Source organism: Lepidochelys kempii, chromosome 3 (assembly GCF_965140285.1).
Source record: "Lepidochelys kempii isolate rLepKem1 chromosome 3, rLepKem1.hap1, whole genome shotgun sequence".
Lineage (NCBI taxonomy): Eukaryota > Metazoa > Chordata > Testudines > Cheloniidae > Lepidochelys > Lepidochelys kempii.
Genome location: NC_136382.1, coordinates 166,390,239 through 166,416,144, shown reverse-complemented (window position 1 = coordinate 166,416,144; position 25,906 = coordinate 166,390,239). Strand labels below are relative to the sequence as shown.

Genomic DNA, 25,906 nt, shown 5'->3' with positions numbered 1-25,906 from the left:
TCTGTTTGGTTTTTTTTGTCCCTTCAGGCTAACTTCAGGGTTCTCTTATTTTTTAATCTCAGTAGCAGGAGAGGCAGAAAAACACTTTTACTAGGAAGTGCCTGGGGTCAGGGACAAGGAGAACTGTTGAGCAGTCCAGTATTTCTAACAAATAACCACAGAAGGAGAGTTTGCACTTGCAGAACAGGCTAAAAGTGTTCTTCAATTTTTTAGCCACCCAGTGGACCATAGTGACATGTGCTGTTCAAACTTAACCAGGTTGCAGATGGCAGCGTGGGGCATTAAGACAAGGAAAACTAATTAAAAATTCAAGGGAATGCAACATAAAAAGGACAATAATATATTTAAGAACCCTGAAAAAAAAACAACAACAGTTGTTAGCCTAACGTTACCTTGCTTCTGTTCAGCTGACAGAAGCTAGTACGGTCATACAAACCACATCTAAACATCCTACCTTAGCTAATAAAGTCTCACAACTCTCCCGTGAAGTGAACAAGAGTTGTTATATTCATTTCACAAATGGGGAAACTGAGATACAGCAGTTAAGTGACTTTTAACAACAGTAACTCAGAAAATCAATGGCAGTGCTGGAATAAAATCAGGGCCCTGATTCTCCATTGCTGTGCTCCTGATATAGTCGTTTACCCCTGTGCAAAACGGATCTAAAGCACTACCATTCCAATCTGGCAATGTTTTACACTGACTTTGCACAGGTATATAGGACAGGTACTCAAGGTGCTAGATAGAGAACAACCAGGCCCAAGATGTCCAGATCTTGAATCCTTGCTCTGTTAGAAAACACTTCCTCTCTCTCTCTCTTCTGGTACATGAAAGGGTTCATTCTTCATTTGGATGTACACATATTGCTTACAATAACATGAGTTATACACACACATCACCATATACCCCTCTATTGTCTCTTTTTTTTTTTTTTGGATGGGGGTTGTAAGAAGGCTATGTAAATAATAGTAACTAGAGCCCCATACCCTCACAGGGAAGCTTTCCTGTCCAAACCCTTCCAGACGTTCCACTTCACTGATGTACATAAGTTCAGCTTCTGCTGCTGGTACGCCACTACAATTAAAACAACATAAGACAGCAAGAAATTGTTCAGTGTAACAAGTCATATTAAAGGTTCTAGCCAAAAAATGGCAGAGCCAGAATAATCTAGATTGACTCACTTTAGATACTACTGAGATTCTGAAGAAAATGTACAATATAATTAAAAAACAGATCATTACTTATATTATCAAGAGGAGACAGACATTTTAGTTCATTCTCTATATTGTCATTAGTAGGACGTAGAAAGCACAGTCCAAATCTAGAGAGGAGCAACCAATATGACAAAGAGGCACTTTCTACTCCAATGTCTAAAACAGGTTGGCAACCAGGGCTATTTTATATTTGTAAAATTTTGTGAGAAGCTGATTAAACTTTCTGTACAGACTAAATAAAAACCCAACTTAAAGTAGCAGAAGAATAGCCATATGTACCAGTTTCCTACTGCCAGTGAAAACAGAACAGACCTGTATCTTAACATTTTGGGACTCACCTATGAGTTTTATGTTCCTGAGCTACCTTTTGAGTCAGATCTTCCAGGACTGCTTCATCTTGAGTCCAGTCCTATAAGAATACAAACAAGAACACTCTGTTTCTTGAGGGATACTAATCAGGAAAGAAACAAAGCAAAACACAGAACAGACACATTGTGATGGTGTATGTTTTAGGGTTGCCACATGTCTTTAAGCTTGCAGGACAATGAAGATACCTAATACTGATTGCAATGGAAATCTAGATTTGTTTGTTATTACCAAAAATTTTCTGAGGGCAAGGTACCAGAGCTTCAGGGAAAACTTGGCGGGGCGGGGGGGTGGGGGGATTGGAAATTTTAAGAAGATTGTTAATTCAAAACAAAAAGGGGGCTAGAAATTTCTTCCCAAATACAGAACAGAAAGACCCAACTCTTTTCTTTTAGTAACTGTTTCAAAAAAGGAGGATCAAAAGCTTTGCTCTTCCTTTAAGTGCATAGTAGAGTTTGCCTTGTGTTCTCAACACACAGTTGATGAGGAAATTGTTGTACATTTTGTAAATGTGCTAGTGTGTATATGGGAGGAATAATTCTGAAATCAATTGAGGCAGGACAAAGGAAGTTTGGTCATAAAATCAAAGCCAAAAAAAAAAAAAAAGAAAGGAAAATTAAAAAGTTACCTAGCAAAACCTCAAAGTGATTATATTTATATAAAAAAATAGGCCTCAAGGCTGTGTGTATTGTATGTGGCTAAACTGCCTGTTTCTTGCTCAATGGAGCCTCCCTGCAATATTTGTTTCTGCCACAGAAAAATGTCAAAGTGGTATCACGCTAATGAAAAATGACATGGTACGTGCCTGTACACAGCTACACACCTGTGGGGTGTTCTAGGTACATATCTTTGTTCTTTTCACTGAAGAAATGCCATTTGACACATAATGTAGCCTCACAAGATCAAACAGTCCAAATGCAGCTGCCCCTCCCCCATTCACCAGCACACTGCAATAATGTATTTTTCAGCAAATCAATGTTCCACTTTGAGACCTCATCTACTCCTAAGAGCTGCACAAATCTCCTCACCGCTGCTCTAGCACTGGGGAGGTCTACAACAGTTGGCAGCGGTTACAGCACTGGTATGGGGGCGGGGGTTACCTTTATGTTACCTAACCCTGCCCGGGGAAAGGACGCAGTAGAATAGGTGACTCAATGCTGGAGGACAACATGCTCCAAGGGCTAACTGCTTCGGCTGGAAGTGGCAGCAACAATACCCCTCTTCAGCCGTTGGAGGATGTCTATGCTTGTGCAGCACCTAGAACAGTGGGGCCCTGGCCCATGACTAGGCTCCTAGGCACTATGGTAATACAACTAACACATAATAATACAATAGTAGTATTAGCAACATAAAAGGTAGGTAAGAGACAGCGTGATGGCAGGTGCAAAGCAGAAGTCAAACAACCTAGCCTAAACAACAACAGAGGGCAGGAATGGAAAAAGAAGGTATCAATCCAGAACACTGGATTCAAACTCCCTCAAACTAGGGAGAAGTTCATCCAAACTTTGAGACCCATCTTTATTTTTTCTATTGACAGAAAACTAATTGCAGTGTATTGAAAAAGCTCAGTAGGAGTGCAGTCTTTTGAAATGTGGGCACACAGTGGTAGATGCACTGCACATCTCTCTGTCCACAGTGCAGCCATAATCTTGCCCCAGGCTGTTACCCACAATATGATAAAAAATACCCCTCATGGAGTAACACCAAAATAGCTAGTAATAAATGAGAAAAAAAAGGCCTCATGAAAACAAGAATTCTGCTAGTCACTCTACATATGTTGCTCAGTGGAAGTTAAACGCCATCTGCCACGGCATACACAACATATGGCTTCTTACACTTACGTAGGCTCGTTATTTTCCCCCTCCACTTGCAGTTTTCTCTCAGATACTTCTGAATTCCCAGCACACAATGACTGACATTCAATTGCCATTTCTCAGCCACTCTTGCTATCTGATGAAAACACCTATAGCTTTACAACCCCTACACATTTAATTTCAACTCAGAAAGAACGTCAAGAACAGAGCCTGATCGTTGAAATTTTATGAAGGTTGAGCTCGTTAAAGTTATTCATTCTCCCATCAATTGCTTATTGCTATGGTGTCAAAGTAGCTGGTATCTTACCTCATTCTGTCTTATGGCAGCAATTTTACATTTCTCTGCAGAATTTATCAATGGACATAAAATAGTTCATTAAATATCTGAAAGATTCGATAGTTTCAGATTTAGATTTTAATAACTTTTACTGAACACTTACTGTGAGCCAAACCCTGAAGTCCTGATTCACCTGTTATTCAGGCAAGAGGCTGATCCATATTGGTGGGAATTTTTCTTTAGTAAGGACTGCATGATTTGCTCTGTAAGTCTGCATTTGTTATATGAGCCAGACCTCACATCCCATTATTATTTACTGTTTTTATTGCAATACTGCCCACAGACTCCCATCAGGAATATGTTAAATGCTGTATAACTTTATACTTTGTTCAAGTAAATATATTTCTTCTACTGAAATCTGTTCCTAGGGGAGAAATAAGCATGAATAGAGCTCACAAAGGGTTAAATTTATGCTTCATGTAGTTGTTTAGCTAAATGTAGTTGGTAATAGTAAATGTAGCTGTTTAGCTAAAACCATATGAAACACAATCTCTTTGGAGGCAAAGCTTACTTTAGTCATTTAAAAATTTAGCACTAGCTCTTTTCATTGAACTATCAACACCACCACCTCTGAGGGATGGAGGAATTACTCATAGGAGACCATGAAATAAAGAGGGGAAAAAAGTAACTCACCATAGGAAACAGAACATATTCTCGGAGGAAATCATGAGATTCAAACTGATTATAGTCACCAAAATCCGCTGGAAAAAACAACATCACATTTACTCATATTACATAGCACTTTCCATGGATACTAAAGCCTCAATCCTGTGAACCTTTAACTCACATGCTTAACTTTAAGTGTGTGAGTTCTCCCACAGAAACCAAAGTGTTTGTAGGATTGAGGTCTTGAACACCAGTTTAAAAAACTATCTTTTTTTTTTTTTTTTTTTAATGTCCATACCTGAGTTAATGGTGTCACTAAAGACCAGTTAAAGACTGATCTGGGCACAATTACACAAGGATCCTCGCCTTTTTTTCAGTGCCCCACTCCTTGGAGCATGGGGATTGCTACTGCATACTGATGCCTCATTGGCTGCTGCCATCCCAAAAGAGATGGGGTGGCTTCTGGTAGGCATTTTGCTCCTCATAGCTTCCATCCTCCCCTAACACATAGTACAGTTTGGCCCTGAACATTTCATTCAGCCTTTGCTAAAACACCACAAAGACCTATGTGAAAGGTGCTAGATTTAACATCCCAGGAGGCTGAAATCCCTTGAAAATTAACCATATCAATGCAGAGCTTTAAGTAAACTTGGATTTTCCTTCTCATCCCAGACTGATATATACCAGGCTAGCCAAAAGTTCCTGCCATGGGTGCTAGTTTAATACTTTATTCCCTCATCCTGGCAATTCCCTCTCATTTGCCCCCCATTCTCTCTATCCATTAAGGAGCGGATACAATCTTGGCACTCACAGCACTGCTCTTAGTCACCCACATGCAACACCCAAAGGATTATTATGATTTAAATGTTCTTAAAATAGTGCAGTTTTGAAAGTGCTTCCTAAAAATTAAAATGCTTCTTCTGAAATACGCACACACAAAAACCCCAAACAAAAACCACCCCACACCCCAAAAAAGCCACGTCTAGATTTATCTATTTGCTAAATACACAACAGCTTATAACTAAAGAATGAACTTGCTGAAAAGTTATTTTATTTTAACTGAACCAGATCAAACCCCATCTACAATATACTAGTATTTAGGAGTTGGAAATCCCCACCATAAATCACAGTAGCCAAACATTCTTGCTAAGCTTCTAGACAATTTCACATAGTACAGGATGCCAAAAATGCTGTTTCGTTTTGTTTCACCTCAGAGTTATGTTTTAAAATACACAGGGAATCAAAATGGACATAAAACACAAAGTACGCAATTAAAAATAATTGAATATATTCCAAGTCTCTTTACAGGATCATGTGCAAAAGATAAAAGACAGCAACACAATGTCATGAGTAAGCAACAAAAATGGAAGTGTCAGATGCAGCTATCTATCATGATAAAAGATTATGCAGAAAATTCGCAACAAAAGAAGTGATTATTACTCAAACCACTTACAGAGACAGGAGAACGGACAAATATATGGTAAGCCACTGGAAAGGTCCCAAACTGAGACAGTGTAATCCAATTTGGTGTCTGTCCATCACCAATTCTTGGCCTTGTACTTTAGGAAAACCTCATTAAACCATACCGAAAAGTTCAAGGTGGACATATCTTTTCAATTATACTAAAAGATTTCAGGGCAATGGTCAGAAGAAAACATTAGGATTTCTTTTTTCCTTTTAGAAAAAAGAAAAGGAGTACTTGTGGCACCTTAGAGACTAACCAATTTATTTGAGCATGAGCTTTCGTGAGCTACAGCTCACTTTGAAGTGAGCTGTAGCTCACGAAAGCTCATGCTCAAATAAATTGTAAGTGAGCTGTAGCTCACGAAAGCTCATGCTCAAATAAATTGGTTAGTCTCTAAGGTGCCACAAGTACTCCTTTTCTTTTTGCGAATACAGACTAACACGGCTGTTACTCTGAAACCTTTTTTCCTTTTGTTTTTGAACACCCAATAGGACATTAAAATAGTATTTCTACCAGCGTTGGCAAAGATCATATTAACTTACTGAATACTACTACTCTTCACCCATTCAACAGCTTTCATCCTGGGCACTCAAAGTGCTCTAAACAGGTGGATATTAGTATTCCTAAACTGAAACAAAGAGTAAGTTAATGATCTGGCTTTCAAGGTGGTGAGCATCCACAGATCTCACCAACGTCAGTAGGGATGGAAGATGCTCAGCAGATCTGAAAATCAATCCACAAGAGACTTGCAAAGGCCTTTGAGCCCGTCAGTGGCTGTCAGAGGTAGCACACAAGTTCTCTACTGCTAGATCCTTGTTCTAACCACTAGACCACACAGAAATGGAAGTGCCAGAAGGTCACAAATTAAGCTCTAGAAAATTTCATTTCAGCAACAGAATGCTCTACAGATAAGCAGAGACAGGATGGTCATATGTTCAAATAGGTTTCAAAAATGTCTAGGGACCTGTTGTACCACAAAAATCTTTTAATTTTTGAGAAGCCAGTAACCATGTTATTATTTTAATAATATTAGCTATTATTTGTATGTACAATTACCTGATTTGAACATTTACATTTGTATTCTTTTCAGCAGGCACATCTGTTGCATCAAGTTTTGAAATTCTGCCTATTAAAGTCTGAGAGATGATATAACCTAATACACATTTATTTTTCTATATTATAGGTATACTTTTCATCTCTCTCCTTACTAGGCTAAGAGTAAAATCACAATAATAAACAGCTGTAATAACCACTATTACGTACTCTATAGTACTTCTGATAGGAAGTTCCCGCTACAGCAAAGTGAATTTTTAATTAAAGGCAAAATTAAACTCAGGTTGAAAATGGAATTACACTGAAAACAAAGCTCTCATCATTTTACAAAGTAGTCCACTATTATTAGAAGAAGAATCTAGATTTGTTTGTTGTTAATTCAGAAAATCCAATGTTGGAGCTGAACAGTGCTTATATAGTACCTATGATCCCAGTCCATGATTCTACACCTGAAAGTAGAAGTAATTCATCAAAAGCCCAATCCTAGTTCTACTGAAATCAGTGGAAAGACTAATGATCCTTAACATGAATTGGGCTGGGCCTAATTAGTGTCAAATGAACACTTGGAATTAACTATAGAGGGCAATGTTGGAAGAGGACTAGCAGGTAATTTAACTTTACCTTGCACAGCTAAGCCAGCCAGCCGGATCCCCTGATCCAACGAAGAACGCAATCGACCATCAAGAACATCTTTTTTCACTTGTAGGTAATACTGATACCTGTGAATAAGTGAAACAACAAAATGAGACCCAAAGTTTATATACTTGGATATTTTCTACAGAACAAAGATTGCTGAAGACAGAACATTTTTAAGCAAAGGTTGTGTACTTAAATTCTACCGTGTATGTTGCAGATGCCACACATAGAATCCTAATTATAGCACTTTAAATATATAGACTAAAATCACCAGTGTGATCCCTATCAGGACCATTGTTCCCAACTGTACAAGAGAGAGAAATCAGAATTCCATTGTGTGCTTATTGGACCACACCACAAGAGTGACAGCTTCTGGAATTGCATCCACCCATAAATTCTGTAGGTGCAACTGAGGAACGTACATCCTTGTATGCAGTGTTGTTGTAGCCATGTTGGTCCCAGGATATTAGAGAGACAAGGTGGTTGAGGTAATGTCTTTTATTCGACCAACTTCTGTTGGTGACAGAGAGAACCTTTCTGAAGAAGAGCTCTGTGTAAGTTCGAAAGCTTGTCTCTTGGAACATACATCATGATATTCCCAGATCACATGCAACAGAATGAAATTAGTCTGGGAGGAAGGCACAGACAGAATATGGAGGATAACAGGAAATGGAATTAGGCTTGGTCTAAATTTATACTAGTACAACTGTTTCTGTTACAGGTTTGATTTTTACCAAGATAGTTAAAATGTGTACAATCCTTCTAGTGTGCCTTATAGTGGTATAGCTTATCCCCCTTCCTGTATGTACAAGAACAGTTATGCTGGTATAACTGCATCCACACTAGGAGAATTGTACTGCTTTTACTATACAGAGTTAAAGCAGTAATCTGTTCGTGCAGACAAGTCCTAACAGTATTAGAAAAGATTCTTGTTCAAACTGTAAGAGCAAGTAGCTCAAAGTGCCATCTGACATTTCTGTATGCTGCATTAATCTAATAAAACCTTTCACATTCTTCTAGAGTGAACTCCTAAATCAGAACAAATGAGATTCAGGATCTTGCCACTAGACAGCACCAAAGTTCTGATGAGACCTGCATTCTCAGGATTACAGCAAGAGTGGCAATACTATAATTTGATCAAGGCAGCATTTTCAGTGTAAAGCCCATTTTCATTTCCTTAGAGAAATTCCCCTTCGAGCTGAAATTTTTCAAGTTTACTTAAAGCCCAAAAGTTGAATTTTAGGTGAAGTAGGTGAAGAAAACCTTTGCAGATAATTTTGGGTTACTAGACTTAAAAAAATAAATTAAAGCTAAATTTTCTTCACACATTTTCTTGTGCTCTGGTAACTCACAACCAGTTTCATTTTACAAATTTTGATTTGGCATGCACATAAAGACTGAAGAAAATTGAAAGACTCCCATTAATTTCAGAGTGCTCTGAACAATCTGATTGTGAGAAAGGAAAGCTTGAGCCAATGAGAATAGCACACAGCCTCTCTGCTTGGCCTTTCTACCTCCAATCTCAAATTTCACAACTCTGGGATTGTGTGGCCTGGAATTCAGTTTACTGTGCAAAACATAGATAATCTGAAATTGCAAAAAAATGGCACCAGAGGCAGGCAGAAAGACTGCCAGACTTGCCTTTGACATCACCTTAAATGGAGGTAGGGTGACACTACACTTATAATTTCACAATCTGCACACTAAATGACTTGTAGTCCATGGGAGTTTTGCCACTGAGTTCAGTGGGGCCAGAATTTCAACCACAGTTCCTGCAAAAACTAGAGACAAGCCACACTGCAGAATACACAAACAGCAGAAAATATACGATGATACCACAGTACCTGCATCAGACGTCATGACAAGATTTTGAAAAGTAACTAGTGATTTTGGGTGCCTCAAAATTCAAGACCAGTGGTCCCCAAACTTTTCACTGTCATGCCCCCCCCCCCGCCCCTCTCTGTGCCCCCTGATCCCCAGAGTCAGGGCCAGGAGCAGAGTTGCGGCTCCAGCGGGGGGGGAGGGGGGGGAAGAGAGTCATGGACAGGGGTAAGAGGGCCGAGGCTGGGGCCACAACTAGGGTTGGGGCTGGAGCCGGGAATGGAGCTGCAGCCAGGGGCCGGGGCCAGGGTCATGGCCAGGCCATGGTTGGGGACTGAGGCTGGTCCAGAGCAGAGATGGGAGTGGAGTGGGGCTGGGTGGTGTTCCCTCCGTGCCCCCTGTGGGGGCTGGCCCAGGCCCTGCCGTGCCCCCCTGAACATTCCTCCACGACCCCCTAGGGGGCACACCCCACAGTTTGGGGACCTCTGTTCTACGTGTTTAACTTGCAACACCTTTAGAAGGCTTGATTTTAGGAAAGTTCTTAGCACCCACCTTTGTGATAACCAGGTTCCTTTATAGTATCTCACACTGAACACCCAAAAATAGGGACACCCACAAGCACGAGTCACTTTTTAAAATCTTGACCTGAATGTTTTTTACAGCACCTGTATAAGGCACTGTGTTGTGCGGTGTTGAATTGTATTAAATGGATAGCATATATTAAACCTGACTGGCTGCTGCTGGGTCTGGAGATTGGTTATTAGTTTATTTTCTAATATTTGCCAATGTTCCCGATATATAAGCACCCATGATAAAAAGAAAGAAATCCAAATAAATAAATAAATAAATAAAGCAGTAGAAATGTAACACCTACCAACCTTATTGAAAATACATACTGTTAACTCAGTATTTATTAGAGTATTCCCTTGTACTTCCCCATATTTGCTGTAGGAAATACTACAGATATGGAAGTTAGCTAACTGCAATCCTTAGTTGGGGGGCATGGATCAGTGTTCACGTCATGCTCCCCCTGTCAGTACCCAGCCTGGGCCGGGCAAGCTAATGATCCAACCAGCGACCAAATTTGGTGATGAATCCTGATCATGTGCCACTTGAGGCACATTGGGTACATGCTAAGAATCCTTATTTAGGCTCTGTTCCAAAGCCCATTGAAGTCAATGGAAGGTGGACTTTAGATCACACCCTTGGCTATCTAACGTATCTGTCAAGTTTTTAAGTACTGTCACTTTATAGTACTCTTGCACAAAGAGTTAAGTCATAGCTGCTTATGTTATTTCTACTAGGTGGTCACCATTTTCTTTATAAACCCTTATTTTCAGAATTTATAACTTGATCATAAACGTATGCTGTGGGCTGAGATTTTGGCATGCAAGGGCTCAACCTGGAACAAATTATTTGTTTATATTTACAAAACAAAAGGTCTGCTTGGACAATTTTCAGCCAATCATTTTTTTCTTTAAAAAAGGAAATTAACTGGCTCGGGATGGGTACAATTCCAAATATAGGCACTGACTCCATGGGTGCTCCGGGGCTGGAGCACCCATTGGGAAAAATTAGCAGGTGCTCCTCACCCACCAGCAGCCAAGCTCCCCCCTCCTCGCCTCCCCATCCCCGAGCGCGCCACGTCCCCACTCCTCCTTCTCCCTCCCACCCTCCTCCTAACAGCTGTTTGGCGGCGCTTAGGATTTTCTGGGAGATAGGGGGGAGAAGCGGGGACGCAGCACGCTCAGGGGAGGAGGAGGTGAAGAAGAGGCAGGGCAGGGGTGGGGACTTGGGGGTGGAATGGGGGCAGGGACTTTGGGGAAGGGGAAGAAGGGGGGTGGGGCGAGGGCGGTGCAGGGTCGAGCACCCACCAGCCAGAGGGGAATTTGGTACCTATGGTTCAAAAGCCACTTTGTTAATTTTAAAAAACACGTGTGGCATCCCCACTCTTTGATCTATTTTAAAGGAATATGAACAGCTAAGTTTAGGCCCAAAATTCCAGTCTTAGCTTTGGTTGGTGGTTGATTTTTATTTTTAAAGGGGGTTGGTTGTTGGGGGTGGCTATCAAAAGCTACCATGAAAAAAAAATGGCTATCTGAAATTAGCAAAAAGTTATAAACACAGCATTTTCTTTTTGGGTGGAAAACATTTGCTTGCAGGAGAATAATATGGATGCACAACCCCTCCAAGGGTACAGTAGAAAAATGTAGCCCTGACAGGAGCAGGGTAAAATCTAGAAGCCTGCTACAGTTGGGAGAAGCTTGTTGAGATTGAGAGATAATAAGGGGCTCCTACATCACCTTTGCCATGGGAATCATGGGAGCTCTTTGGACAAATGTTGGGACTGTTGCTGGGTGCCGACTCTGGTTCTATTCCAAGATAGGGGATGGTCATACTCCAACATGCAGAGTCCCTGGGAAATCACCAATTCCCTGACATCACACTAGATCATATGTGTTGTGAGGAAGAAGTCGTGGGCTCCACTTTCTAGGAAGGGGTGGAATAGAGGAGAGACTCCACTACCGCTCCATAGGTACAAAGCTCATCCATGCTGCAAGGCCATGGTCTGGCTCTGTGCCCGTTCTGCAGGTGAGTCAGCCTATGGCCCATAAGCTGTGAAATCCTTAGGGCTCCTTCATATGAAATTATATTAATTAAACCTTATGTCACTAGCCAAGATTATGTGTTTTTTGTTTTAACAGAAATTAAATATTCACTTAGAATCCTAGGTGAATAAAACATTTTTTTTAAATTGCTTAAATAAATATTCACTTCAGAGAAACTGTCTCAGAAAAGTAGATAAAAATATGTATTTTATAAACTTTCAACGTTTTATATGTTGGAGAAATAAGCAAATAAAATAGACAAAAACATGTTTGCTCATTGCTACAAACTGTTACACAAGATGGCAGAAATCAAGAAGTTCACAGTTATGAAGCCCTGGTTCAGAGTTATGGGGAAAGGGGAGAGAATTAAAATATGAGTTGAGAACTGAGCTTCAATCTTCTTTGCTAATTTTGGGTTAACTTTTGAGCATAGTTTTTAAAGTTTAATAAAGTCTACCGCTGTATGCCAGCCTGTAGTTAATTCCAAGGGGAATGGGAGTGGACAACAAGTCTGAACAAAACCATAATTACAAGGATATAATTTCCCACAACTCCATTAAGCAAACACAGAAAACATTACGAGTATATTTGTTTCTGTTGCTTCATCAAGTGAGTCCCGTTCTTTAAAAAGACACAAAACTGCAACAGATATCAGAAAGTATCTGAACTTTGTTAAAATACAAAACCTGCCAATAACAATATCAATCAGTTAATACCACAAAAGAGAAAAACCAAATGAGCTTAAAAACGTGGAAAAAGGGTGCAGGCTTAAAACTTCATTCCATGATACAGAGACTGTCTTAGCTAGAGCTCCGTATATCTTGAGAAACTCCAACTGACAACATAATTTTTCATTGCAAATTTAGCACAGCATATATCATCGCTATCTTTCATATTGGTTTCATTGTCATGTTTGTTTACAACATTTTTGGTTTAGTATTCGTAACATGACTTCACCTACTGGGATGCTTCAACCACCACACTCTGTCTGATGCATAACCGGTGCCCCTATTATAACAAGGAAATAATTAGGTTGCCCATTTGTTTTAGACTTTTGTTATTTTGGGTGGTGGACTTCTTAAATCTCAAAAGCAAAGTAGGGACAGGCATGGTGAATATTGGAGGAGAGATTATCCTGAGAAGTTTATGGGGGCATTCAAAGATAGCAGGGATGTGAGTCAGTCCTGCAGAGCCATATCAGTATTGGGTCCTTCCCTTTTTTTGCTACAAACCCCCAGATAGAACTCTGTAAGGAAAACATTGCATTCAAAGCACTCTGTTGATCTCTGCTTCTTGGGAGGAGGACAATGTAACTGCTGCACATATAGCGTACTGCCTCCGGTTGACAGATTTGGTTAGCAGGGCTCATGCTCCCTAAGCTTCAGAGCCTAAGCGCCAACCCAACTTGCAACTTCAATTCACTGTCTACACTGCTATCTTTAGAGCAATGGTGCCAGCCCTGTTGGCCCAAGACCATTCACCTGGGTTCGGAGGCTTGCTTCGGCGGGCTATGTAGACGTACTTATGTAGACGTACACTGCAGACAGAACCCAGGAACTCCAGTGCCAAAAATACAGCCCTTATATTTCAACTTAAACCAAATGAATATTTCAAGACTTGTGGTGCTTATAAACGGGCATTGCAGTAAGACTAGTGTAACGCCAACAGACCCCAGTCGTCAGCGAGCAGGATCGAACCGGGGACCTCTGGAGCTTAGCGCATGAGCCTCTATAGCATGAGCTAAAAGCCAACTGCCTGTTAGCTAAGGCTGTAGAGCAGACTCATTAATCTCGCCCTCTAAGTGTTCCCAGTGCCACTAGCTGGGACAGAACACCACACCCAGAAGGTGTGTGGGTTACACAAGTGCTGGAGAAGAATGGGCATTGGATAGAGGAAGCTGTACAAATCACTCAGGACCCCTCCCTCCTCTTTCTGGCTTCCAGTCCTCAGGAGATGCTACAGCAGATCTTCTATACTGTGCAAGGGATTCTCCCCAAGTGTGCGCAAATATTTGACATAGGAATAGGGCATCCCCGTAACATACATATTCACCAAGTTAGATTCAAAAAGAAAAGAAATCATGAAGAATGTTTAACTATCCAACTGTGAAGAAATGAAAACAACATGATCAGTGGCAATCAGGCTGCTTTCCTTTACACTCCTGCAACATTTGTCGGCAACAGAGAATCTAATTTCTTTGGTTAAGTCACCTAAAGAACAATAAAATATATTATGTACTGAAGGGATTCTATGATCTGTAATGTACTTTGAATATTTCTATTGTACTTGCCTCCAATGTGCATCAAAAGTGTGGGCTTCTTTGCCAGACACCTCAGTTTTGGAGGGCTGGCAAATGTTATTTCTAGTTTTTTAAAAATAAATGCAAGTCTGATTTTGCTGGGAATTTTTGCCAAGTATAAATAAATATATTAAAGAATGTTTTAAAAAGAAAGATTTTCTAAATTTGATTACATGAGATGTATTTGAAAAACAATGACAAGTTCTTGGTAGTAGCTTACAAAATGTGCATTGCTTACTCAAGAGGTACAACGCCTTTAGAATTGTCCCTAATGATGTAATTACTAGATTGACTAGCAGTTTTTAATAACTCATTAGGTACTTCTTTGGAGCCAAGCCGATCTGTTAGGTAACTGCTAAACTACATAGTTTTGTTTTGTTTTTTTAAGGGAGGAAAGAAGAGAATGGCTGTAATGTTACATAGAAGCAATCAAAATCATTAAGAAAATGGAGGGAGGTAGTTTGGCCACCAGAGGCACAGTAAAGGATTTTAGCATTCAATCCTTCCGCTCTTTTACTGTTTCAGTATTTTTTAAAAAGTGATTAGATCATAATACAGACCTATCAAATTAGTAACATAATAAGCGCCACACTGGATCAAAACACTGGTCCAGCTAGTCAAGCATTCTGTCTGAGAGTGGCAAGTATCACCTTCTTCAGAGAAAGAAACAAGAAACCCTGTGTTGGGCAATCATGGAATAGCCTGTCTAAAAGGGAAGTTTCTTCTTAACAGCACGCTTACATCCCTCGGTAGAATTATTTTTTAAATATCAGCATCTCCAATATGGATAGTCTTGTTGTCCATACCATTTAAATTGCTCTTGAAATCAATTATATCTTGTGGCAGTGAGTTCCCCAGGTTGAGGGTGTTGTGTTTTTTAAAAAGTATTTCCTTTTTTTTCTTTTAAATTCATCTGTCTTTTATATTTTCATCTTCCATGCTGATTCAATCATTGGACTACATGCTGAGAGTGCAAAGGAAGGTGCTGATGAGAACTGACTGAAATGGTGAATCTCTATAATGTAGACAAATCTCCACCAGTCTGAGGTGATACCTATGTGAAAGAGTTTGTGGTAAGACAACAGCATCCAAGAAAGGGCAATAACTTTTCTTCACTGCAGATAGGTTTTGAAATAATAATAGAAAAAAGGGAAATGTTCAGTCCTTTCAGGCATCCAGATACAACCTTCAGCATATTAGCATAAATAGTGTTACTATCGCGTTATGATTTCTGGTCCTGGATGTGCTGAAACAGATTTTAGAAGCTGTAATTCAATCAGTATAGTTTAATTTAAAGGCACTTTAAAAATAAAAATGTATGTATTGATGATTTCATGATAGGTGAGAGTATGGCAAGCCTTCATCCCTGCCACTGGAATAATTTAGATTCTGATAACAAAATACCAGAATAACTCTAACTTGCTCCACTGGAATTGCACCAACCAATCTACCAATGGAAGCCTGAGGCTTCTGGATACTAATGACAGTCATTTATCTACTTGTGGTAGAATATCAAATACAGTAGCTGTGTTTCACTAAAGAGTAATATTTTGGAAGACTGTCATTTAGTGGAAATCTGCCACACCCTGCAACGGGGGAAAAAAAAACAAAAAAAACAAAAAACCCTCAGCAGGCTAGCCAGGAAAAACTGAAGGAAAATGAAGAGCCAGTACTGTACCCATCAGACTCCTCCCTTTAGAAACTCAAGCTGTCCATGCCAACTTTTAAGTGCAGTCATAAATAAAAGGTTCCTGGGTCAGAAAATCCTGGAGCTTGAACAGCCTCATCAAGAAATTCCAGGTTAACTGCAGTTGACAGAACAACAAACCCTGGCAAAGACAGAATCAGAATCACCTTCTAGAGCTGGGTGAAAAAAAATACACCATAACATTTCATTTTGTGAAATTAAAAAAAAACAAAAACAGCTTCTGGGAGTCTTTGGCCCTACCTACTGATACAAAAGGTCCTTGCTGGGCCAGGATTATTCCCATGACATCTGTTCACAGGACCAAAAGGGAGGATAGTTCAAATACACAACTCCTATCACCTACCTCTGCCTACTTCAACTCTTTAGAGGCATCTGTTTGCAAACCTGCTATTGTAACTCTTCTCAGAAGGGCTTTTTCAGGGTCAGTTGGGGAATTTCCTTGGAATTCTGGTTCCATCTCCAACCCTTAAAGCTGAGAGGATCCACTGGGTCAACCCTCTCCCGCAGGCTAGCAAATATCTCATGCAGTAAATCTGCCAACTGGACTTTGAGGAGGGGAACCTCCAAGCAACCAAAAAACTATCCACAGTTATAGGAAAGTGGCCTACTGAAAAGGAGATTTGTGTGGGGGATAGCAGAAGATGAACGACTTCGATTAACAGAGATGCCAACTTCACAGAGAGTCACATTCCATTCATTTCAGGGGGTGTTTTGTGGGCATATGTTCAGATAATATAAACTGTTAGCTGACCTACTCATATTGCCAGTAGCAATAAGAAACATATGCAAAGACAAGTTACCAGACCAAACTGATTCAAGCTCCCAAAAAAAAGATGCTGAATATTTTTCAAATTGAGACCCAGCTACAATATAATCACTTATCTAAAGGCAGCAGAATGTGAAAACCCTAGCACATTTAATTAAAGTTATATTCTAATAAAAAAATAGTGCTGTACTGCTCATGTTACTTGCAAGCCCCATTTGCTCAATTTACTACTAAAAAGTTGTTCTTATTTATGCATTCTAAAAAAGACTGCCAATCCAAATTTCAGATCTACTGTATTTTGTTCCATGCTATACATAAGCACCACCAGATTACAAACAAAAACATGCATTTCAGGCATCATGGGCCCAATTCTGCTCTCCTACTACTGTAAACCAGAAGTAATTCTAAGGAAATCAACAGAGTCAAATTGGTGTGAGTGAGAAGAGAATCAGGCATTCAAGAAAGAAAAAAGTATAGACATTGGGATTTGGAACTGGATTTGAAATTTTTCTTGTGTAAACTGCTAGTTCAAATCCAGCCAAACTCACTGGGGATCAAAAGTTGTTGCCGTTTGGTGGTCAATGTGAATTGAATTGCTAGTGAAATTCCTAGTAGTCAGACGCCAATCATTATCACATTCAGCATCTTTGCTGGCTGTGTTTGGAAGTGAATTGTGGCTAGGTAAGTGGTGTAGGGCTTTGGTTGTGTGGAACATAGGTTCACCTTCTGTGGGGAGAGAGGTCTATATAGTCTGGATAGCTTCCACCTCAGTAGATAGGGGACCAATCTCTGTGGCGACAGGCTGTCTAGAGAGGGCTAAACCAATGTATCTCAAATGTGGCCACTGTGGCTATGTGCAGCCACCAGGGGCTTTTCATGCAGCCACGACCTTCTGGGTGGTGATTTGGGTTGTGGGGAGGGAAGAAGTGGCCCCTCCCCTGGGGCTGCCAGCAGGGGCTGGGTCTTGCCCCATCTGGAAACACAAACACTGGCGGAGCAGGCAGCCAGTGAGTTCCCCACCGTCCTGGGGACAGAGGGGTCGGGCTCAGCCCTGGCATGGCAGGCAGCAGGCTCCAGCCACAGGGCTTCGGGCACCATCTCCAGGCCCCGGGGTCCATTCCCAGGCCCCATCCCCTGGGCGCAGGGCTTCAGGCTCTGGCCCCTGGCTGTGCGGCAGTGGGCTCTGGCCCCATGCTTACCCCCACCCCATCACCCCTTGCCTCCGCTGCCTCCCTCAGCCCCCCATCCATTCACCTATTACCCTGGCCCTCCTGTTTCCCTACGCACCCCCCATCCAGGGCTTAATTTGTCCCCTGGCATGCCGAGGCTGAGTAAGTGTGCTATGAAAAGTGATATTTGTATGTTTGTTAATATCACTTTTCACAGGAGACTTAGTAGGTAGCTGGGTGGTTGTGAAAAGTGATATTAACATACAAGTATCACTTTTCACAGCAGCAGACTTACTAGCCAGCAAGTCTAAAATAAAAAAAACAACCAAAAAAGTAAAAGAAACAACAACAAAAGACAAGAATGGGCAAAGCACCTTATTTGTGTTTCTATTCTGTTTAGATTCAGTAAAGACTAGAGTCAACTGTACATTATTTTTAATACCGAGTCTTCACAAAACCCCTAAAAAAATAAATTACAATGATTTGGCCATAAATGTGCATATTTATTTGTTTTTCCTCTGAGGCGACCAAAAAATTTGTTGAGAGAACCCCGGGGCTAAACTAATAGCAAAAGGGAGGGTAAAAAGAAAAAAGATAAGAGGACTTAGCACAAAATTGAGATGCTGAGAACAAATTTAATCAAGAAACTACGAAGAGAGGAAATTCCTGAATTGCCTATACACCAACGCTAAGAGTGTGGGTAAGAAACAAGAGGAACTGGAATCACTCATTTATGAGCGTAAATTGAGTCTAGCTGGCATTACTGAAACCTGGTGGGATGATTTGCATAACTGTAATGTTAAAATCAATGGTTATAAAGCTATTAGGAAGGACTGAGTTGGCAAAAGGGGGATGGGGAGTAGTGCTCTACATAAAAAATGGCATTACCTATTTCCAAGTCACTGATAACTCAGAAGAAAATTATCTTGAATGATGATGAAGCAATGTCTTAACAGATAAAGCACAAAATACAGTACAAGTTGGTCTCTGCTACAGACCACCAAATTACACTGAGGAACAGGATGACTGCCTGCTTACGCACCTATCTATAAAGTGAAGGGAGAGGGGGGAGAACTGTGTGTAGGGGTTGCTGTTTAATCTCACAAACCCAAACACCCTTGTCACACCCCTTCCCCAAGGCCCCACCCCGCTCACTCTATCCCCCCTCCCTCCAGCACTCGGTCTCCCCCACTCTCACTCACTCTCTTTCACCGGGCTGGTACAGGGGTGCAGGCTCTCGGCTAGGGGCGAAATTTCCAGAGTGTGGGTGGGGACTCCACGCTGAGCCTGGGGCAGGGGTGCAGGAGGGGTGTGGGGTGCCAGCTCTGGGAGGGAGTTTGGGTGCAGGAGGGAGCTCCAGCTGGGGCACAGGGTTGGGGTGGTCTCTCAGGGCTGGAGCAGGGGATTGGGGTGCAGGAGGGGGTGCGGGATGCAAGCTCTGGGAGGGAGTTTGGGTGTGGGAGGCAGTTTGGGGTGTTGGTTCCAGGAGGGGGCTCAGGGCTGTGGTGAGGGAGGTGGTGAGGGCTCCAGCAGGGCGGCACTTACCTTCGGTGGCTCCCGGTTGGCAGCATAGCGGGACTAAGGCAGGCTCCCTGCCTGCCCTGGCCCCACGCTGCTCCCGGAAGCGGCTGGCATGTCCCTGCAGCCCCTGGGGGGGCAGGGGGCTCCGCACGCTGCCCCTGCCTGCAGGCACTGCCTCCACAGCTCCCATTGGCCGCAGTTCCAGACCAATAGGAGCTGCAGAGTCGGCGCTCGGGGTGGAGCAGCGTGTGGAGACCCTCTGCCCCTGCCCCGCCCAGGGCCGCAGGGACGTGTCCGTCACTTCCTAGAGTGGCGCGGAGCCAGGGCAGGCAGGGAGCCTGCCTTAGCCCTGCTGTGCCACCAGACTTTTAGCAGCCTAAAATCTCCCAATTTGGCTTCAGTAGCCGCTGGAAGATAGAGCCCGATTCCGGGAGACTCCAGGTGAAACCGAGAAGGTTGGCAACCCTAACTGTGTAATCATGGGGAACTTTAATTTGAGTGTCATATGCTGGAGATCTCATGCTGCCAGTACTTTAACGTACTTGGAATTTCTAAATATTATAGATGACAATTTTCTAACTCAAAAAGTGCTGAAGCCAACACAGGGGAATTCTATATTTGACCTTGTCTTAATAAATAAAGAAGAACTGATCACAGAACTAACGGTTAATGGTAGCTTAAGTAGAACTGATCTTGACTTGATCACATTTTACAATGTGCAAGCAGAATAAATTCCAGAACAGTTATTTATATACTTGGTGATTTAATAGGGACAGTTTCATAGAGCTGAAAACAATTATGAGCCAAATCAATTGGGAGAAAGAATTGAATCAGAAAAATGTGAATGATAATTGGGAATCATTTAAGTATATGTCTCTAGATGCCGAAAAGCCACAACCAAGGAAGAAAGCTATGCTGGTTAAAAAAACAACCTCGTTTAGAGGGGAAGTAATGAGCATAAATCAAAAATTAGGAATTGTAGAAAACTGATAAGGGAAGCCAAGAGACACAAGGAGAAATCTATGGCCAGCAGAGTTAAGGACAATAAGAATAAGTTTTTTAAAATATACTAGGAATAAAAAGAATCTTGACAATTGTACTGGTCACTTACTACATGGAAGTGGTAGCATTATCAACAATAATGCAGAAAAGGCAGATGCTCAATAAATACTTTTGTTCTATATTTGGGGAAAAACAGATGATGCAAACTCATCGTTTATGCCTTCCATTTCACTAGTATCTCTGGAATATATTAAACAGAAGCTACTGAAGTTAGACATTTTTAAATGAGCAGGTTCAGATAACTTGCATTCAAGAATTTTAAAAGAGCTGGCTGAGGAGCTAGCTAGGCCATTAATGTTGATTTTCAATAAGTTTTGGCACACTGGGGAAGTTCCAGAACACTGGAAGAAAGCTAATGTGATCATTTTTTTTAATGTGTAAACAAGATGACCCAGGTAATTATAAGCCTGACATTGATCCCAGGCAAGATAATAGAGCAGCTGACACAAGTCTTGATTAATCAAGAACAAAAAGGGGATAATGTAATTAATGTAAATCTATTTATGGAAAATAGATCCTGTGAAACTAAATTTTTTAAATGAGATTACAAATTTGTTTGACAAAAATAATAGCGTTGGCGTAATATAAAGACTTCTGTAAGGCATTTGACTTAGTACTGCAGGACATTTTGATTAAAAAAATAGAACATAAAATTAACATTCATTATGTGTATTAAAAAATGGATAACAGGTCTCAAAATAAAACTAAACTGGGAATCATCAGAGTGGATCTGTTTCCAGCGGGTGCCACAGGAATTGGTTCTTCGCTCTATGCTATATAACACCTTTGTCAATGACCTGGAAGAAAATATAAAATCATCACTGATAAAGTTTGAAGATGACATGAAAACTGTGAGAGTGGTAAATAATAAAGAAGACCGATCACTGAATCAGAGTGATCTAGATCACTTGGTAAACTGGGTACAAGCAAACAATATGCATCTTAATATGGCCAAACGTAAATGTATACTTCTGGGAACAAAGAATGTAGGGACTTACAGGATGAGGGAGTCTATTCTGGGAAGCAATGACTCTGAAAAAGATTTAAGGGTCATGGTTCATAATCAGCTGAACATGAGCTCCCAGTGTGATTCTTTGGCCAAAAGAGCTAATGCAATCCTGGGATGAATAAACAGGGAAATCTCGAGTAGGAATAGAGAGGTTATTTTAAGTCTGTATTTGGCTCTGATGAGACCTCTGCTGAAATACCGTGTCCAGTTCTGGTGGTCCACAATTGAAGGATGTTGATAAATTGGAAAAGGGTCAGAGAAGAGCCACAAGAATGATTAAAGGATGAGAAAACATGCTTTATAGTGACAGACTCAAAGAGGTCAAACAAACAAACAGAGAAGTTTATGGGGCAATTTAAATTACAGTCTGTAAGTACCTACATGGGAACAAATATCTAATAATGAGCTCTTCAATCTAACCCAGAAAGATATAACATGAAGTGGAAGCTAGATAAATTCAGACTAGAAATAAGGTATAAATTTTTTTTAACAGTGAGAGTAATTAACACTTGGAACAACTTACCAGGGTTCTTGGTGGATTCTCCATCACTGACAATTTTTAACTCAATATTGGATGTTTTCCTAAAAGCTATGCTCTAGGAATTATTTTGGGTAAGTGCTCTGGCCTGTTCTATATGAGATGTCAGACTAGATGATCCCAATGGTAATTTTTGGCATCAGAATCTATGGCCTGGTCTACAGTACGTGATTATTTTGGAATTAGCTGAGTTAATTTGAAATGAAACTGATTCCGTCCACACGACCAAACCAGCTTTTTCGATTTAAAGGGCTCTTTAATCTGATTTCTGTACTCCACCTCAGCAAGGGGAGTAGCGCTAAAATCGAGATCGCAGTTCTAGGTTACAGGTACTGTGGACTCAATTCAACGTTATTGGCCTCCGGGAGCTAGCCCAGAATGCTCCCTTGTGACCGCTCTGGACAACACTCTCAACTCCGATGCACTAGCCAGGTAGGCAGAAAAAGCCCCAGGAACTACTGAATTTCATTTCCTGTTTGGTCACCATCAGCACAGTCCACCATCACAGGTGACCATGCAGAGTCCACCATCACAAGAGACCACGCAGGCCTGAATTCGCAGACGAGCTCCAGCATGGTCCGAACGGGAGGTACTGGATCTCATTGCAGTTGGGGAGATGAATCTGTTATGGCAGCACTACGTTCCAAAAAAAAAGAAACAAATACATACACTAAAGTCTCCAGGACCATGACGGAAAGAGGCTACTACAGGGACACAGAACAGTGTTGTACAAAAATCAAGGAGCTCAGGCAAACGTACCAAAAAGCCAGGGAGGCGAACGGGCACTCTGGGTCACAACCCCACACATAAAAAGAAAAGGAGTGCTTGTGGCACCTTAGAGACTAACCAATTTATTTGAGCATGAGCTTTCGTGAGCTACAGCTCACTTCATCGGGTGCATACCGTGGAAACTGCAGAAGACGTTATATACACACAGAGACCATGAAACAATACCTCCTTCCACCCCACTGTCTTGCTGGTAATAGCTTATCTAAAGTGATCATCAAGGTGGGCCATTTCCTGAACAAATCCAGGTTCTCTCACCCCCTCACCCCACTCCAAAAACCACACATACAAACTCACTCTCCTGCTGGTAATAGCTCATCCAAAGTGACCACTCTTCCTACAATGTGCATGGAAATCAAGGTGGGCCATTTCCAGAACAAATCGAGGTTCTCTTTCCCTGTTTGCTGTAGAGGATGTTGATTAAGAATGAGCCCTCAAATATGGATACTCTCATAAAAAACCAACCTTCTACACAAACTTCCTCGTGGCTGGATTTTACTAAAACTAGACAAGCCATTTACAACGCACACTTTGCTTCTCTACAAAAGAAAAAGGAGACTAAACTTTCTAAACTACTACACGCTACAAGGGGCCACAGCAATGGTTCCCTCAACCCACCCAGCAATATTGTTAACCTATCCAACTATACTCTCAGCCCAGCAGAAGCAGCTGTCCTATCTCGGGGCCTCTCCTTCTGCCCCTCCACCCCCACGAACATGATACAGTTCTGTGGTGACCTAGAATCCTATTTTCGACGTCTCCGACTCAAGGAATATTTCCAAAATACCTCTGAACAACATACTAATCCACAGAGGTCTCCCTACCAACACTACAAAAAGAAGGATTCTAGGTGGACTCCTCCTGAAGGTCGAAACAGCAGACTGGACTTCTACACAGAGTGCTTCCGCTGACGTGCACGGGCTGAAATTGTGGAAAAGCAGCATCACTTGCCCCATAACCTCAGCCGTGAGGAACACAATGCCATCCACAGCCTCAGAAACAACTCTGACATCATAACCAAAAAGGCTGACAAAGGAGGTGCTGTTGTCGTCATGAATACCTTAAATAAAAACCAGACCAAGCCGTCAAGAACACTATCCCCGATAATGTCATGGCTAACCTGGTGGCTGAACTTTGTCCTTACCCATAACTATTTTACATTTGGGGACAATGTATACCTTCAGATCAGCGGCACTGCTATGGGTACCCGCATGGCCCCACAGTATGCCAACATTTTTATGGCTGATTTAGAACAATGCTTCCTCAGCTCTCGTCCCCTAAAGCCCCTACTCTACTTGCGCTATATTGATGACATCTTCATCATCTGGACCCATGGAAAAGAAGCCCTTGAGGAATTCCACCATGATTTCAACAATTTCCATCCCACCATCAACCTCAGCCTGGTCCAGTCCACACAAGAGATCCACTTCCTGGACACTACAGTGCTAATAAACAATGGTCACATAAACACCACCCCATACCGGAAACCTACTGACCGCTATTCCTACCTACATGCCTCCAGCTTTCACCCTGACCACACCACACGATCCATCGTCTACAGCCAAGCTCTTGCGATACAACCGCATTTGCTCCAACCCCTCAGACAGAGACAAACACCTACAAGATCTCTGTCAAGCTTTCTTACAACTACAATACCCACCTGCGGAAGTGAAGAAACAGATTGATAGAGCCAGAAGAGTTCCCAGAAGTCACCTACTACAGGACAGGCCTAACAAAGAAAATAACAGAACGCCACTAGCTGTCACCTTCAGCCCCCAACTAAACCCCCCCCAACGCATTATTAAGGATCTACAACCTATCCTGAAGGATGACCCAACACTCTCACAAATCTTGGGAGACAGGCCAGTCCTTGCCTACAGACAGCCCCGCAACCTGAAGCAAATACTCACCAACAACCACATACCACACAACAGAACCACTAACCCAGGAACCTATCCTTGCAACAAAGCCCGTTGCCAACTGTGCCCACATATCTATTCAGGGGACACCATCAAAGGGCCTAATAACATCAGCCACACTATCAGAGGCTCATTCACCTGCACATCCACCAATGTGATATATGCCATCATGTGCCAGCAATGCCCCTCTGCCATTTACATTGGTCAAACTGGACAGTCTCTACGTAAAAGAATAAATGGACACAAATCAGATGTCAAGAATTATAACAATCATAAACCAGTCGGAGAACACTTCAATCTCTCTGGTCACGCAATCACAGACATGAAGGTCGCTATCTTGCAACAAAAAAACTTCAAATCCAGACTCCAGCGAGAAACTGCTGAATTGGAATTCATTTGCAAATTGGATACTATTAATTTAGGCTTAAATAGAGACTGGGAGTGGCTAAGTCATTATGCAAGGTAGCCTATTTCCCCTTGTCGTCCCCCCCCCCCCCCAAGACGTTCTGGTTAAACTTGGATTTAAACTTGGAGAGTGGTCAGTTTGGATGAGCTATTGCCAGCAGGAGAGTGAGTTTGTGTGTGTGGTTTTTGGAGTGGGGTGAGGGGGTGAGAGAACCTCAATTTGTGCTGGAAATGGCCCACCTTGATTTCCATGCACATTGTAGGAAGAGTGGTCACTTTGGATGGGCTATTACCAGCAGGAGAGTGAGTTTGTGTGTGGGGGGGGGGAGGGTGAGAAAACCTGGATTTGTGCTGGAAATGGCCCAACTTGATGGTCACTTTAGATAAGCTATTACCAGCAGGACAGTGGGGTGGGAGGAGGTATTGTTTCATGGTCTCTGTGTATATATAATGTCTTCTGCAGTTTCCACGGTATGCATCCGATGAAGTGAGCTGTAGCTCACGAAAGCTCATGCTCAAATAAATTGGTTAGTCTCTAAGGTGCCACAAGTACTCCTTTTCTTTTTGCGAATACAGACTAACATGGCTGTTACTGAGCCCCATACATGCCACTTCTACCGTGAGCTGCATGCAACTATGGTGGGTGACGCCACCACTACCCCACCACTGTCCGTGGACACCTGCAAGGGGGGAGTTGCACAGAGCAAGGAGGATGAGTTATTGGAGGATGAAGAGGAGGAGGAGGACGACAATAACAGTGAACAGGCGCGGCAAGTGGGGGTGGAGGATGGGGGGAGCGTCAT

The 25,906-nt window shown here is 41.9% G+C and overlaps 1 protein-coding gene across 1 annotated transcript in view; it reads right to left on the bottom strand.

Moving 5' to 3' along the window:
- PTPN14 (protein tyrosine phosphatase non-receptor type 14) overlaps positions 1-25,906 on the bottom strand; it is a 181,773-nt gene that overhangs the window by 55,184 nt on the left and 100,683 nt on the right. The window contains exons 4-7 of the mRNA XM_073338920.2: positions 7,477-7,574; positions 4,365-4,432; positions 1,553-1,623; positions 987-1,074 (exon numbers count right to left, since the gene is read on the bottom strand). Of these exons, the coding sequence (XP_073195021.1) occupies positions 987-1,074; positions 1,553-1,623; positions 4,365-4,432; positions 7,477-7,574 (325 nt within the window). The remainder of the gene's footprint in view (positions 1-986; positions 1,075-1,552; positions 1,624-4,364; positions 4,433-7,476; positions 7,575-25,906) is intronic.